This window comes from Schistosoma haematobium, chromosome 4 (genome assembly GCF_000699445.3).
Source record: "Schistosoma haematobium chromosome 4, whole genome shotgun sequence".
NCBI classification, from domain to species: Eukaryota; Metazoa; Platyhelminthes; class Trematoda; order Strigeidida; family Schistosomatidae; genus Schistosoma; species Schistosoma haematobium.
In genome coordinates this window covers 18,848,037-18,864,115 of record NC_067199.1, presented here as the reverse complement: position 1 = coordinate 18,864,115, position 16,079 = coordinate 18,848,037, and the positions used below count along the sequence as shown (strand labels likewise).

General features: G+C 32.5%; 1 protein-coding gene across 2 annotated transcripts in view; it reads left to right on the top strand.

Annotated features, from left to right (window-relative positions):
* The window catches only part of CLIP1_1 (CAP-GLY domain-containing linker protein 1), a 57,727-nt gene that overhangs the window by 20,560 nt on the left and 21,088 nt on the right, over positions 1–16,079 (top strand). Inside the window, exons 8-11 of one of the 2 annotated variants that reach the window (XM_035729422.2) lie at positions 4,596–4,836; positions 6,516–6,748; positions 8,817–8,982; positions 11,147–11,275. In XM_035729422.2, coding sequence (XP_035586523.2) covers positions 4,596–4,836; positions 6,516–6,748; positions 8,817–8,982; positions 11,147–11,275 — 769 coding nt within the window. The remainder of the gene's footprint in view (positions 1–4,595; positions 4,837–6,515; positions 6,749–8,816; positions 8,983–11,146; positions 11,276–16,079) is intronic. The other variant, XM_051219329.1, reaches the window with a different exon arrangement.

Here is a 16,079-nt window from a genome sequence, read left to right as displayed (position 1 = left end):
CCTGTAACTTAATCTCAACTCAGATATAACACCTCCCCCTTTTTTTTTTTGAAGAACCCAACTTTAGATTCTGATTTAAAAAAAAAATCATATGTGACTTTAAATTCCTCAACATTCTCCTCCTCCTCGAAATAATGTTGGGTCCTTATGGCTCCAAAATACAACTAGTAGGACTTTATTTAAACCATGTTTCTCGTATTGACTGGAGAAGCCACTAAAAATGACTAGATGATGATGAACGACCTTTGATCTGAGTTCATTATTTTCAAATTCATTATGAATCTCGTTAGCAGATAACGAGTCATTAAGAAAGTCAACGTCTAACAGAATTAAATTAGATTTTTGGCCATCATTCGACTCAGCTGACATATTTCCCTCATTGTTATAAGAAGTTTCATCAAAATCATATGCATTATTCTGAGAATCAATATCTGGCACACTGTCATTAGGAATGGGATAAGTTGACTCAATATAAAATTCTGTCTTCCGGTGATTTTGAGTAACATCTGGTACAATTTTGTTCATCGTGTTGCTCCAGTTATTTTCTGAATACGAGTCACCATAGCTTTCTCGACTAGTAGCACGTGGACCACAATTTTGTTCGAGCTGACGTTTATTTTCGCAGCTAGACAGTACCAGTAGTGTTTCATTTGATTCTGGACTCTGGGCATCATCTACAGGATCTGGCTTCTGATCATCTGGTATTGTCACAACTTCATGTGCATTTAGCACAATATTTTCTTGCTCTGAGCTGGACACGTTACCAATATTACGTTTTCCTTCTGGTATAGAGGGATTTGAATCCTGCACAGGATATGCTTCTGAAATGTCCATTACTGCACCATTATCTGCATGATATATAGATTTCTTATTTTCTGCTTGAATGCAAAGTCTGCCCAAAACTGTTATAAATAGCTCTTGTTGCAAGGCAAACATCTTCTGCTGGTGCTGTAATATTAACCGCAACTGTTCGAAAGAAATCGACATTTTTTTTTGCCAATAATATTAGCTCCAAAAATCACCGGCAATTATACAGCTAATTTATTTCCAAAATCTGAGTCACCACTTGTATTATTATTATTTCTTTGTTGCCACCAAAATCCCCGTCGCCAGTTGTTATGACCTTGCGTCTCCCAATTATTTTGTTTTTGCCAAAAACCCCGTCGCCAATTGTTATGACCTTGGGTGTCTGGTTTTTTCTGTCACACGACTTATCTACCAATCCGAATACGACTTATACGAATCTTCACACTAGGCCAACCAATGACGTTTAACCGGTGTGGGCAGTTTAGTGTCCTTATTGGTCCTATGTCCTACGAGCCCTTCCACTTGAGTCCAGAACAAGATACCAGCTTCCGAATCAGAGCAGATCAGACCAGAATCAGAGCAGATCATTTATTTCAGACATACTTGGTTTATATATCAATCACACAAACCGCAACGTACCATAAAATAGGAAATAATATTGTACACAAATAAGCCCAAAAAGTGGCTGTGAATGAGGGAGGCAGTAGTTAATAAACTGAACATAACTTAAGAACCGTAAATCGTACAATAATAAATTATAGGTCAAAATAAAGCTTGTCATAAGAGGGATATAAATATACATAGTGTAATTGTTGAGTAGTTATACAATAAGAATATTAGTCCATGAATAGACCTCGGAAGTTACCTGTAACTTAATCTCAACTCGGATATAACACAGAAATAGTGTGATGAAGTTGAAAAACGATGAAAGAAAGCATAAAACCAAGTAAATATGAAGATTGAGTTCAATTTTCAACATTTATATTGGGGAACAGACTTTAAATATTTTCCGTCATCTATCTACTGATTAATGGTGTCTTGTGAAATCTAAGTAGAAACGTTATTCGTCTTTTGGATAATTTAAATTAACAATTAATGACTTGCTAAATTGATGATATATGTTCTTTTGAACCGAATTGCGTCTAACACTCCATTTTTACTCAACATATAGTTTTCTAAGTTGAACTAGAATAAGAATATTTACATATCTGATCACCTGTTCGATTATCTTCATCTATTCTCACTATTAACAGAGCAGCCTTGTTGAACTCATAAATGGTTGCATATGGTTTTTTCATGTAAGGTTCTTCTAATTCCATATGTGCATACTTTCACCATGTAGTTAGTTGAACTTCTTTGTTTGAGTTATTTATCTCTCAGATTCGTTTTTCTGTTACTTTAACTCGATATATGACGTAGTACTGTTGACTGTAAATGGTGTTCTTGAATCTGTGTTTTCTTGTATTCAGCTTCACAAACATCAGGTCATCGTTAGCAAACATGAATTCCCATAAGTATTTTATACATAACGTTCAAGTAGACAGTTATGTGATTGTCATCTTTGAGTATAAATTTTGTGTACAAATTTTTATGCCTAGTACTTAGACACTTAGACATAGACTTCCTAACCGCTATCCAGAAACCTTTTACTTATGAATTTCAAACAGGAAAACAATAAACGAAAACTATGAAAGCAGTTTAACTTCCAAGGTTGTTATATATAGTTCACAACCCTAAGCTTCTGGAAGCTTCTCGAAAATGTGCTAAAATCAGTGACAAACTGAAGATATAACACAATATTCTGTTCTCTTGAATTCTCTTGGAATTTCTTAATAAACACTGATTGGTCAAAGTATTCTCTCCAATCTTACGACTTTTAAAGTTTTTTATCAAGGGATTATTGAGGGTTCTGAGCACTAATAACTTGATTTATAAATTTCTTCGCTCAATTTAACTTTTCACTACGGATATTGATGTAGTATTGAACGAGGACTATGTATATTTTTGAATTTAAAACGTATATTTCATATTTATTACTGAGGATTTATGACTATATGCAGTTGACAGTCTACAAAAATAACGACGTGAACTGAAATGAATTCTTTTCAGTCCAATCGGTTGCCATCAGTTACTTGCAACAGATAATATTTAAAAAACATCATACAAATTTAATGTATCAAAAGTTCTTTTAATTAAACGTAGAGATAGTTTGAGGAAGTTTATGCATGCTGAAAATCAAATTAAAAATATTTAGTAAATTGCTAGAATTAGTTATCATAATTAAAACAAAGTTTTGGTGTTTCGATTAAGAAAATGACAAAATATATCGAAGCTTGAAATAAGCGTTCATGTAGTGAAGTGAACAGAAAATTACGATTGTTAAAAGTAAAATTCATTCGATTGAAACAAAATTATAACTTTACAAGAGAGATAGATTCATATGATATCGTTTTCTTCTTTTGATATTTGCTTGACATAATTAGTAAGTCAGTAGTCGACACTAGATTTGGTTTATACATGATGCATTCACGTGATCCATTGGATACCAACTTGGAGGTATTACAGTAACGCTCTGGAAAATAAGCTTAAAGGTCCTGGCTCCCCTTTTTAGGTAGCTTCACGGGTGCGCTCTACTGATTAACATTAGATAAAAATGGTATAGCTTCTTAGTTTTCAGTGATTGTCCTGCTGAATTCAGTTCATGGTGTAAACACCCTTCAGATGAATTAATCGGCCGAAGCAGATATATATATATATATATATATATATATATATATATATATATAGTTAATTTACCTTTTTCTCTACTATGCCTAATTAACTTTGTCCTTGAGAAGTTCAGAATACAGCCCAACTTTATTCAGTAAACAAGTGTGATATTCATTGTACAATTTGACCTTAAAGTCTATTATGTATAACTAATTCATGCAACATAACTCAATTATTTATTCACTTATGATCTGATTTTTTACTCTTCATTGTTGTCCTGTATATGTTTCTTTTTCATCACACTTCTAAATTACTATACTTTCTATTTATTGGAACGTTTGAATTATCATATGCAAATATTTTGTGTTTGAGTAGAAAAAGTGTTTTGTGGTCATATTCGACTACAATACGCGCTTCCTGCTGTCTGCTCAACTAGCTAGTCAAAACAAGACTAAAAATACAGAGAATCCTTATACTACAGGGTGAATAAATATGCACATAAGTTGTGACAATATAAATGTAATTGATTCATTCACCAGGTACTTTGGTATGAGCTAGTGAGGGTTGCCCAGTTGCTTTAAACCGAAGTGAATGGAATGAGGCTCAAGCCTGGAACTTAGCAGTGGAAATTTAAACGTCTTAACCATTAAGCCGCCACTCCACTCATAAATCATAAGTATATATGCAAAACAGTGAATGGATCCAGATACAAATGTGAGCGGTCAACGAGAATAAAAAAAAAACAACTCACTCACGTTTATTTCTCACTTACCGTGTATATTTACTTCAGCATGTATTCTCTCTGGACTCTCTCGGCCTTCTACCTGTCTGTACTGGTAAGTTTTCATGTTTATTCATTTGCTCCAGTTGATATCAAGGCATATTAAGAACATCAGTTCGTTTAAGATTACGGGTATGTTTTAGTGGTGTAAGACATTTAACACGAAACTTTGATCTGGAGTTTTTAACACCAAAAAAGGTTTATATCTTGTCATACTTGGCTGTTTAATAAAACTCTTCATAACTAAGTATAACTATTTATTGTTTTATTTTTAATATGTTCATTAAAATTTTAATAGAAATCTTGAAGATTTACAATTTCGAATAGAAGAAGAAAACATTGACAAGAGCACGACTGAATCACAGAATGCAGACGATGAATCGAAAATATTTGAACTGGAAGAAGCTTTAATGTCAGCTCGTGAAACGAATGAACGTATGGAATTAGAATTAAATAAATTACGGGTAGAATTAAATGATCTTTTACAAAAACAAACGAATGTGTCAAATCAAAGTGATGAAAACAAATCTCAAATTCAGGCAAGTGAACTAAACATTGGAAGTTGTTTTTTTGTCGTACAGTTTTATCCCCAATAGTTATCGATATGAACATTTGCATTTAAATATTTCGCTTTACAATAATATCAACATTGCTTATAGTTTGTAGTTGAGTGCTAATGAAATATTATCTGTCAACATTTTATTTATTTATTTAAACATAAACATTGGTACAAGGAGGTACCAAATATATATGCGCCACACTTTGTCATTCGATTTATGTAAGGGCTGGAATACTGCCCGGGCGCCCAAACCGAAGCAGGATCTGTCAACAGTTATACAGATCATTATGTTCTGTTCTTACATATAGTCTATGGCTTGATATTATTGGTGGTATCATCTTATTTTCTCTGATAAAAATACAAAATTTGCTTCGTTTATCAGTAGGTTATGTCATGTTAGTATAAAGAGCCACTTGTCCGATGAGTCTGAAAGCATCAAATATTTTAAGGAAATGTCAAACATGGCGTTCATTAAGATATAACCGTCACATGCTAGAAAATGAAAGTTGTTCTTGTCAAAATAATTATGAATTCAACGATTTCATTCACTTTTACTCTCTCAAAATATCTTTTCACCTATTTCAGTTCAGAGTATGCATTTCACTCGAGACTGTTCACTTTGTTCTCAACTACTGAGTATTGTTTTTTTGTGGTGTATTAATCCATGTACCATTACATAAACACGAATCTAGCTGAACTTCTTCTTACCTTAAAGTAAATGAGCAAAAATTTCTGTCACCTTTCTCCTCCTCTCTCGTTTACTTACTTTTGTCTCTATCTTTTTGTGCCGCGCATATTGATGAGATACTGCCAGAATAGTAATAGGATGAGATTTATTTTTGAATTGAACACACTGATTTTTGTGACAGAATATCCATTGTTTATGATTTTAGTATACACAACATGATAATGACGATTAGTATTTTTGCGTTCATGCGTATCAATACACAAATTAATCGAAGTGTATAAGATAATCTCTAGGTTCATAAACATTTAAATATGTGTATATTCACTACTTCACTTATGGTACAGAACTGCAATTAATTTAAGAGACGGTTAAATATAGATTACTTTTATGCAAACGATGTATGTTATTTATCATATACTCTTCAAATTTCATTAGCCTACTTTCTTTTTACTTTATGACGTAACAGCATTTAAGAGTAGGAGATGTAAAGATATGTTTCCTTTCTTCATGTTCTCCAAATTGCTTGTGCGTTGTTGAACCTTGTTTTATTTGAGGTAAAATTTCTTTATGAGTGTTGTAAAGTTCCATTGACAGAAGAGAAAATGACATAAATCAATAAAGTTGTAGGTTTTGATATGGTCATGTAAAAAGATGTCGATTATACGATGTACTTTACTTATTATTAAAGATAAGTGACCCCATATCATAAGTCCCATTGCTTCACGATCGGTTATTTCTTTCCTACTGGTTCATCTCAAGCATTTTATTCCTTGGGTGATCGTGTTGTTTATTCTTACGTAACTCAAGTGTTCAACATTTTGAGTTTCCATATTATTTCATGATGTTCTTCATTCTATCAGTCAACCAGTTGACATAAATTGTAGTTGTGATAATACTGTTTTTGTCAGTTTTTGTCACTGCAATTATGTTTTCCAGTCTTCATATTATATATTTTCAATTCGTACATGTAGGGAAAACCATCTCTCCAATTCACTGGGCTTGTATCTGAGACATCTATTACTCCAACTGAAAACGAAGGCGAGTCTTTCCAAAATGAATGTGAATGGTTGCGTAATTTGTTGGCTGAGCGTCAGGCTGAAGCAGAAATTATGCTAAAGCATCAAGCTGAAACAATTGAGTCATTAACGGTTGAGTTTAATGGACAAGTTGAAAAACTAAATTGTCAGTTGCAGAACTCTTCAAAGTATGTTTGTCTTGTCCCTGTGATTTACCAAGTTATTTTAAAAAGATTTTAACAGCAGTAGTAATCGTTCGATTTGATACTATGAATTTTGGAACAACGAAGAATTCTCATCACCAATCACACAATATTGCAATAAATAATCTCCTTAACATTTATTCAAATCGCCATTATTTAAAGCATATTTTAAAAGTGTTTTCAACAGTCAATGTTCTATTACAAGTGTCAGCCAATATATAGATTTCTCCATTTATCATATATAAGACACCTGAATTCTTAGATTCTTGTCTCTCGTTTTGTCAATGAATAAATCATAAAGGAGATGTGCCAATAGCTGGTGTTTCTGTCTGAGTTTTCCAGTACTTACACTAACAATAATTTGTAGTTATTTCATAATAACTCGTAAGTACATACAGCTTTCATAAATTTTCAGTTCAAACAAATCATAAGTAGGCAGTTTACTTGAAATATTTGTACAGCTGAAAAATAAGGGAGGGGGCTGAATGTTTGACCAAGCTACCGTTAGGTAAATGTTTATTTCTATAACATTAAATGATTAGTTTTTCCCTACTCTCTTCCCTTTAAATTAGTGATAACCTGTAATCCTCGCTCATTTTCACCATACTTTCCTACTGTTTAGTTAACTTCAATCCCTAACCTCAATCGTAATATTATTATATAACATGACGCAACAAATAGTTCTTTATTAATATTTGGAATTAAAATTAGTTATTAGGTTTCGACTCTTTCTTTTCATTACATCAATTTCTCATTGCAATGTTGAAATTGTATGGCATCTTAGATTGCCTCATATTTTTACTTTACCCCAATTTCAATCTGATTGACTGTGATTTGTGGAGATCCGTGGGTATTTCGATTGAATTTCTTCTCGATACTTGTGCACGTTAAGCCCAGCCACCTAAACTAGTGACCGCATCGCAACTCGATTGATAAAATTCGATCGTCTTGAGTTCTGTTAGAGGTATGAGAGCGGTTATCACTTCCCGGTTGCCCACACCGTGGAAGGGTTGTTCTGGAGGTACCTGAAAAGGAAACTGGATTAGAGGTGGTCTTGGTGATCCGAGAGTATGACCGAAGTGCTCAAGGGACAACTGCTTGAGGTCGGTCACACACGACTTTTTATGAGTAATTTCCGTGTTAGCTCCGTACTCATTGAGACCTTACCACCGGAGACGGATATCCGTGGGATAAGGCGAGGTGTGCATTTTTAGGGTGGATCTTTTCTAACCCCACCCCTCCTTGTGGGAAGGCAGCATCGCTGTCATGCTGGTTGTCTGAAGGAAACACCCTACTGCCGCCACACCTCTGTACAGTCAGCAGTATGACTTCGCCTTCGGACCTTGGGTTTATTGCTTTTAGTCTTACCGCTCTTCAACCAACCCGTCTGACATGGTAGAACTTTGAGGAACGGTTGTTCCAGCCAATATAGCTCGGTTGCTTCATCACGATAGGTAAGCACGACCACCACATCAAGGTGGCAACAACGGTCGGGAATTCGATTGACACTAAAGAACTAGACAGACATGACATCAATAGCTACTTAATGGCTGATCAGCTGTAAGAATTTGTCAGGACGTTAGTCGCTGCACGAATGGTTCAATGATAAGGTCTCAGACTATGAAGTTAGATGACTAAGTCCGCTAGGGAACACCGGTTCCCTCACGATTACAAATACACATTACTGAAGAACTCTCAATATCGCAAAACTTATGTCCAGGTTTTCGTCTCAGCTACAGCCAACTACCTCACACCATTCCATTGAAGTCATCTGGGCAAAGGATACGATTTAAACATAAAACGTGAATGTTATTTTTTATCTTTGACTATGCATATTGTTGTTATTAAACTGCTATTTATTTGTTACTGTTTTCCGTCGTCAGTTCACTACACAACTTGGTTATTCCACGTAATAAATTAAACTACACCATCTGTTTCGACCTTTATATATGTTATTCAGTAATATATGACTTTCAACGTTTATCTAACTTATAACGTTTCATAATAAGAATTCATTCATACTTTTTACAACTGGTCTGTTTCCTTATTTTAGTGAAATTCAAGCATTCAAAAACGAGAATAATTTACTGAAACAACAGAATAATGAATTAGTCCTAAGTTTAAAGAGTCAAATTGATCAATTAAATAAACAACTGACAGAACAAGAAAAAATTGCTAATGAAAAGTTATCCATGTTTGAAAATCGGATTAAAGAGTTGGTAAGTATGTTTTAACAGTATTATTTATTTAAGGTTTTGTCTGTTACGTGGTTAGAGGCAGTCAACAGGATGCTCGGGATCCAAGTTTTATACTAATTGAGACTGGTCAGCAAGGCGCGTATATGTTTGAGAGGGAGCTGATGCAGTCCATGAAATTCAAACCCTTGTGACTCAGTGTTAATCAGTTATAAACAGTGTTGAGCCTTGTAAAAATGTGCGTTAGAACGATTTCTGGATTAATTCAGCACAACAACATGAAATTCCCTAAATGAGTGGCAGATGAATCGGAATAATATTGTACTAGTGATCATGCGAAAAGCCACATTAAGAATATGATTCGAAAAGAAGTGACGGAAAGGTATGTTTGAAGGAATATTGAAATTCAAGATATAGAATTCCACTGTGACTAATTCTGAAACATTTTGCCCAACGTCAGTCAGTCAGTGATCCTTGGCATCATTGGTACTTATTTTAGATAGAAGTGAGCTATCAGAATCTCGTCATTATTGACTGACGGCTTGTTCTGTTGACCTGGGATTTGGTTGAGTGTTGTTCATGACTAAGTAGTCGTTGTTTGTATTGCTTGTTTTCTCGCCTAACTTGATCTCTAACCTTGTTGTGACTTCTTTTTCTTATTGTCTGAGAGCTTTGACCAGTTTTGATATGCCTATTGATCGGTACTTGACTAGAGTGCCACGCTTCTAAAGTCTAACTTTCTTTTTGTTTTATTTGTCCAATTTTCCGACCTTCCCTTGATTAATTCCATGTCCGTAATTGTCCACGTGCGTTGATATAAGCGAAGCTATTTTGTAGTGTTTAACTGTTAATTGCTGTTCATGTAAACGTAGACGGAGAGAGCAGCCACTTTGTCCCACATAGTGTTTGCGTTAGAATTGCTGCAATTTATCTTGTGAATGATGTTCGGTTTGTTTTCTTTCGTCGTTCTATCCTTTGGGCTAGATGTTATTTATTGTTACCTGATTGTTACTGAGTCCAGATATTTACTTACTTGTATAGTGAAGTGAATTTTAATTTATATGTATTGGCTTTTTGGATCTTCCCATTAATATTTAGGACTTCAACAGGACGAAACTCTCGTCCTGGATTATACTGCCAAGCAATATCCACATCTGTCTAAAATGTTCGTGGCTTAACGCCAATATTGAGGCAGTCTGCGTAGGATCCACATACTAAAAGTGATTGGTCATTTTCAGTCCTAACCATCGATAGGGAGATGCAAACAACCAAAATACATATAATCTTGCTATTGTTTTTACACCATTATCTATTTGTTGTGGTGTCTTTGAATACCTTTTAGAGTGGAATGGTTGAATTTGCATGGGTTTGAGCAGTCAGAGAGTGTGACTGACCCATACACAAAGTATAACTCACGCCCATGTATATAAAGTTGGACTTTGTAAATAAGTCTAGTGTCTGTTAATTACATTCGACATTTAGGAAGCAGTTCATTATTTAGAGATTTTAGTTGTAATAAAAATAATATATAAATTTCCAATAAGTAGAAAGTTAAATTTCTGACGTTTCGTGACTTGGTGTAAGCCACTTCTTCAGAGAATAAAAATAACCGAATTTGATTAATACAAGTTTAAATTGTACAAAGGATATGAAGCAGAGTATTTTCAGTACAATCAAAATTGAAATAGGTCTAGTCATGTCAATGTAATGTTATTTTGGTCTAGGCGGTTTTTTTCTATGTATTTTTTATTTATTATTTATTTGAACACATAAATATTGGTACAAAGGGGCATGGAATACATATGCGTCACACAAGTCAATTGATTTGGATAAAATGGTTCGAAATCAACAGCAACGGAGCAGATGCGTCCATTTTTGTCATCTGCCAAATTTTGAGATTCTAAATTCCTCATGAATTTTGTTTTTATTTTAATAATTTATAAATTTCTTAAAAATCGTATCTTTGATGCTTAATCTTTTATATTACCACTAATACTGTTACTGCCTCTACTATTCCGAGATTTGGCTTGAAACTTTCAATCTCTCATTGCTAATAATGTATGGCAACTTGGACTGATATACATGTGTACCATGTTCTACGTTTTGACTGACCGACTAATATATATATATATATATATATATATATATATATTAGTCGTTAAATATATTTTGTTACTTATTTACATAGAATCATTTATTAGAAGTAGAGAAAACTAAATCAACTTCATCTTCTAATCAGTCCCAGATGACCAGTGAAAATTTGAACAAACTAAAAGAGCAACAAAATAAAACTATGCAAGAGTTAACTGATTATCAGGTAAATGAAATGTATTGTAGAATACTTTTCAAATTACTGTACACGTTGTTTATTTGGTTATTTGCTTTTCTACTAATGAAATCGTTTGTTATAGTTGTTAGCATTGAAATAGTTTCATTGTTTATTTATAAAATGAATACAGTCCTATTTCAACCTTGTCAATTATTTGAAATTTTCACTTGAATCTTCCTCATGATTCACATAGAAATTATGAAGTATATAGTTAAGTTGTTTATAGTACTTGAATATTAAATTTTGATCAATTAATTCCTACTTCAAACCACTTGTAAATGATTCAATAAGCTTAGTAATATAATTAAATATTCTTCCGAATCAAATAAATTATAACCACTGACCAAATCCTACACAATTCATAGGTAAATTTTATTCATTTTTATTTTTATTGTAGAGTATTATAGAGAGTGCTTTACTCATCATTTTAATATTAATGAATACTGACAATATGATATTTTAATTACTTTTAATAAGTTGTACTGACCTAAACTATTTCCATTGTATTGTGTACCTCATAATCCATGTGTAATCAACACTGAAACACTGTATTTGTACATTTACATTCTTTTTTTTGTAATTGATTCAAACAAACTGAAAAGCAATGTCGTCATTCTCATTCTCATCATCATCATCACTCAGCCTAGAAGAGATATGTGATTATTTTACGAGTGCAACCGACCATTTACAGACTAATCAATCATTTATGATATTTGAAATATCTACATCTTTCTTTTTTCTAAAACAAAAGAAATACTTGATCGTAATCTTTTTATTAAATTATTATTTTGCCACTAACTTGAGTTTCCTTTTCTAAAATAGTGGTCATTATAATTCGTTGTATAAACTAGTCGTTTGTATTGATGAAACTCCTAAATAACACCAAAAAAGGTTAGCATACTTATTTATTGGGCTAATAAATCGTAGTTTTAATGGAATACATTGTCCTCTGTCATTGTTATTTATTACATCAAGGAAATTTGTAATAATTGTTTAGAAAATTTCTTAGTGTTTCGTGTGTCGTTTACACTCAGCTAATGCCTCTTTTTCTAGCGTTCTATTTAAGTTATTGTAGGACTAAGTCCATCGAAGATATAACATCAGTTCACAAACCTACTCATTGTCGGTGTGTATCGTATAGGAAAACGAGTACTGCTTCAGACAATTGTTCAAAGTAGGTTATATCGGTGCACATATATTCCTTCTTGATATTCATCTGAATCTTTTATTGAACAGATATAAACAGAGAATAATTCGATTTTCATTTCAGTCTTGAATATTTTGAAGTTTACCATTATTCTTATGATGTCGAAAACATCACTAATAACCTTCATATTATATTCTTCATTCGTAAAATATTTTTCGTTTCTGACAAATATTCTTGACATTTTAGTTATTATATACGTTGATATAGTGTTCTTTTCTTACCTCTTCTATTTCACAACCCACATACGCTTAGCAAAGAATGTGAGAACTTTCATCTAAGTTCGATTACTCTATGTTAATAGATATCGGAATCTTATTCTGCTATAGGCGTAACTCTTCATTGAAATAATTAATTACTAACTTTACTAGAATTTGTAATTTATGAGAAATGCGAAATAGCTTTAGATAATAAATCCCTCATCATTTACTCACACACGTATTTCATATAAACATTTGCTTAACAAGCAATAAACGTTGAAGAATACTACATTGGAAAGTGAACAATAGTGAAACCCATCAATGTTAAGGTTGTTTCACTACAAAGTATTCGGTTTGGCTTGAAATAGTTTTTAGACATAAAGAATGTTTAACTTCTATGCTTGCTACATTGATTTATGAACATTTAAAAAGATTCTTAGCAACTCTTATAAATACATTTGCTTAGTTCGATCTGGATAATCACTCATTTTAGTGGTATGTCCTGAAATAATTATCAGTCAGATGACTAAATCTTTTGATTATCTGGATATTAATATACAGTTTTACGTATCAGCAACCACTCTTACGTGTATATCACAATACTGGGTTGTATCGTTGCTATATGACTTAAAGAAACGAAGACATTATGATGATGTTTAATAATTTATCCATTCACATTAAACACATAATCACTCTTTAAACTTAGAAAAAACGAGATATAATAAAGGAAAGTGTTTAAAATAACAGTATGGTACATTTTTATTCAATTTAGTCATTTCCTTTTTTTCATATGATTGTATAACAATTATCCATAATTTAGTCAAAAACTTTGTGTTATGTGCTATCATCATGCATAGTGAAAAAATGAACAGGCTAAATCTTGTTTAAAATATTGTTCATTCTCAACATTTCAGCATTAAATACTTTCGTATCCATAGCTGTAATATCGTTTTGTGCTTTCGTAAACATTTATTGCTTCGAGTCATTTTAAGGGTTCGCATCTTCCTGTTTGTTGATACTAAGGACTGGAATAGATTATTCTCTTAGTATATGTCCATCCTGAATGGATTACCTTAATATTGCTATCAAGTCACAAGCATTTTAAAGCAAAATTTGGTAGTTGCTAGCCATGGACTTTAGGAATCGCCTTTCATCTTATCTGGAACTTATCAGCTGGATGTCAGTGTTGATGTTTGCACTGGAACTCAAATCCATTTATTTTACGCCAAAAAATCAACTCATTATCCACTTATGTGAACTCAGTAGCTAAGTAGATAACACGTTTGGTGTTTGAAGCGAAGAGCACTGGATTAAAGTCCCAGTGTGAACATCACTGGGCTCCATATACATCCTAATGACAAGTCCCAACTGAAACGTAATACAAGTCCTACAACTCACTGCTAATCACTGTCATTTGTCTTAAAAATTCCTGCTGCACGTTGTACTATCAAACATTTTAGTAACCTAAGTGAGTTGTTTCTAATTTTAGTAGTGGGATCATTTTCTGGTTTACATTTCAATGTTTCGGATATTTGTGCAGATTTGTTTATTTTCGTTATATGTGTACCATAATCGTTTTAATGGTGCATTTCACTGGCAAAATGACTGATATGACTATTGATAATATGCTAGCTAAATTTTAGCTGAACATTCTTCGGAAGATACTGTCTCTGGCCAGTCGAATTGATTTTTTAGAGAACTAAACTTACCATTTCTTCACAAAATATTCACTTTTTTAAAGTGTCATCTATCTGATAGAAAATTGTTCCTAAATAATGAAAATAAACGTTACTATTGAATCAATGACCATTCACTTTTCTCTATCATTTCAACTTCAATTGTCATGTTTTTATTACTGACTTTAAAAGTAACAAATACACTGTGAAACTATGGTGAATCATATCTTGATGATGTTACAAGTATATATGGAACTCATCACTAGGATGTTTGATGTCTTGTTTCAAAACTTATGGAAAATACTTATTTTCGTCATTTATTTACTCGAATAAAGTCAGGAAATGTCAGAAATTTAAATGTCTACTTATTAGAATATCACGGATATATCATCACCTTATTATTTGTAATTTTTATGTTTAAAAAGTTTAGATATGTATATAAATACCATGTTTTAAAAAAAGCTTTAAGTGATGATAGTAGTGTTTTTAAAATTTTGTATTTATCCAAAGAAAAAATAATTACTCGTGAGTGAATGAAATTCCTTGTAAGTTCGCCAAAGTGTTGTTAATTCGTTGGTTTAATATTGTTATATTTCTGACAGATTAATCATAACAGTAATAATTGTGAAAACGTCTAAGTTCCAGAATTGTCATGTAATAGGATCGATTGTTTGTGTAATAATGATAAGATCTTATTCTTTGCTGTTGAAAATAAATCTGGAGAATGGTTTACTGATTTGTAAATGATTTCCTTAGAGAATTGACATCATCTAAATAAGCATTGGATACTGAGAAGTAATGAATAGCTTTTTTGTCGTAACGATTATTATACCGTGGAACTATGAAGTAGAATTGTAGTACTTCACATTTTCCGTTTAGCATGCAGTGTAGTGAACGAGAACAACAGTGGGCACAATCGAATGTATTTGAATACAAAATTACAGAATCACTTAGTAAAATCTGAGAACCATACAAAAATACTTCATTTGTAAAATGTCTCATACTTGATTGTCCCTTCGTTTCCACACCAATCATTCTCTGGTAAAGTAGGAAACAACACTCTATTTCATTGGTTAGTGAGACAGAAAATTATATACTCCATATCTTGATTCCTGGTACTATGTGGTCGAAACGACCTCACTGTATAATCTATTCTGTTGTTAAGCTAGTCAATAAGAACCATTTAATCGCTTTTCATTATCTATATATGTTATTTAATAGTTGTTTTTACTAATCATTTTCTGTACTACTTAACAGATCTTAACTAGAAATTTTACAAGTTTACCTACTTCTAGTTTCAACCAATGTTCCCCACTAATTTGAAGTCGTCAGTGTTTGAGCATGTATAACGTCATTGCAATCTACGGGATTTTCATAATTTCACTAAATTTATTACCTTGTTTGCCTCTTTCTGCTCATTCACCATTTTTATTGCTGTTATTAAATATTTGTGATCTTCATAAATTGTCGTTATGTATTGCAAGCACATATTAGGCATCAATTCTATGACATATATTTTACCAGTGTAAATTAGCGAGAGCTAAACTATTATGTTTCGCTTTTCCTGAGAATTTTAATATTTTAAATGTGTTTTGGCTCATAGAACTCCTTGGGCAACGAAGTAATCATACTAGTATTAGTGATTCATAAATGATTAACCTTAGTATACATATTATTTTTACCACAAAAAGCTGAATTTTTTAATGTAGCAT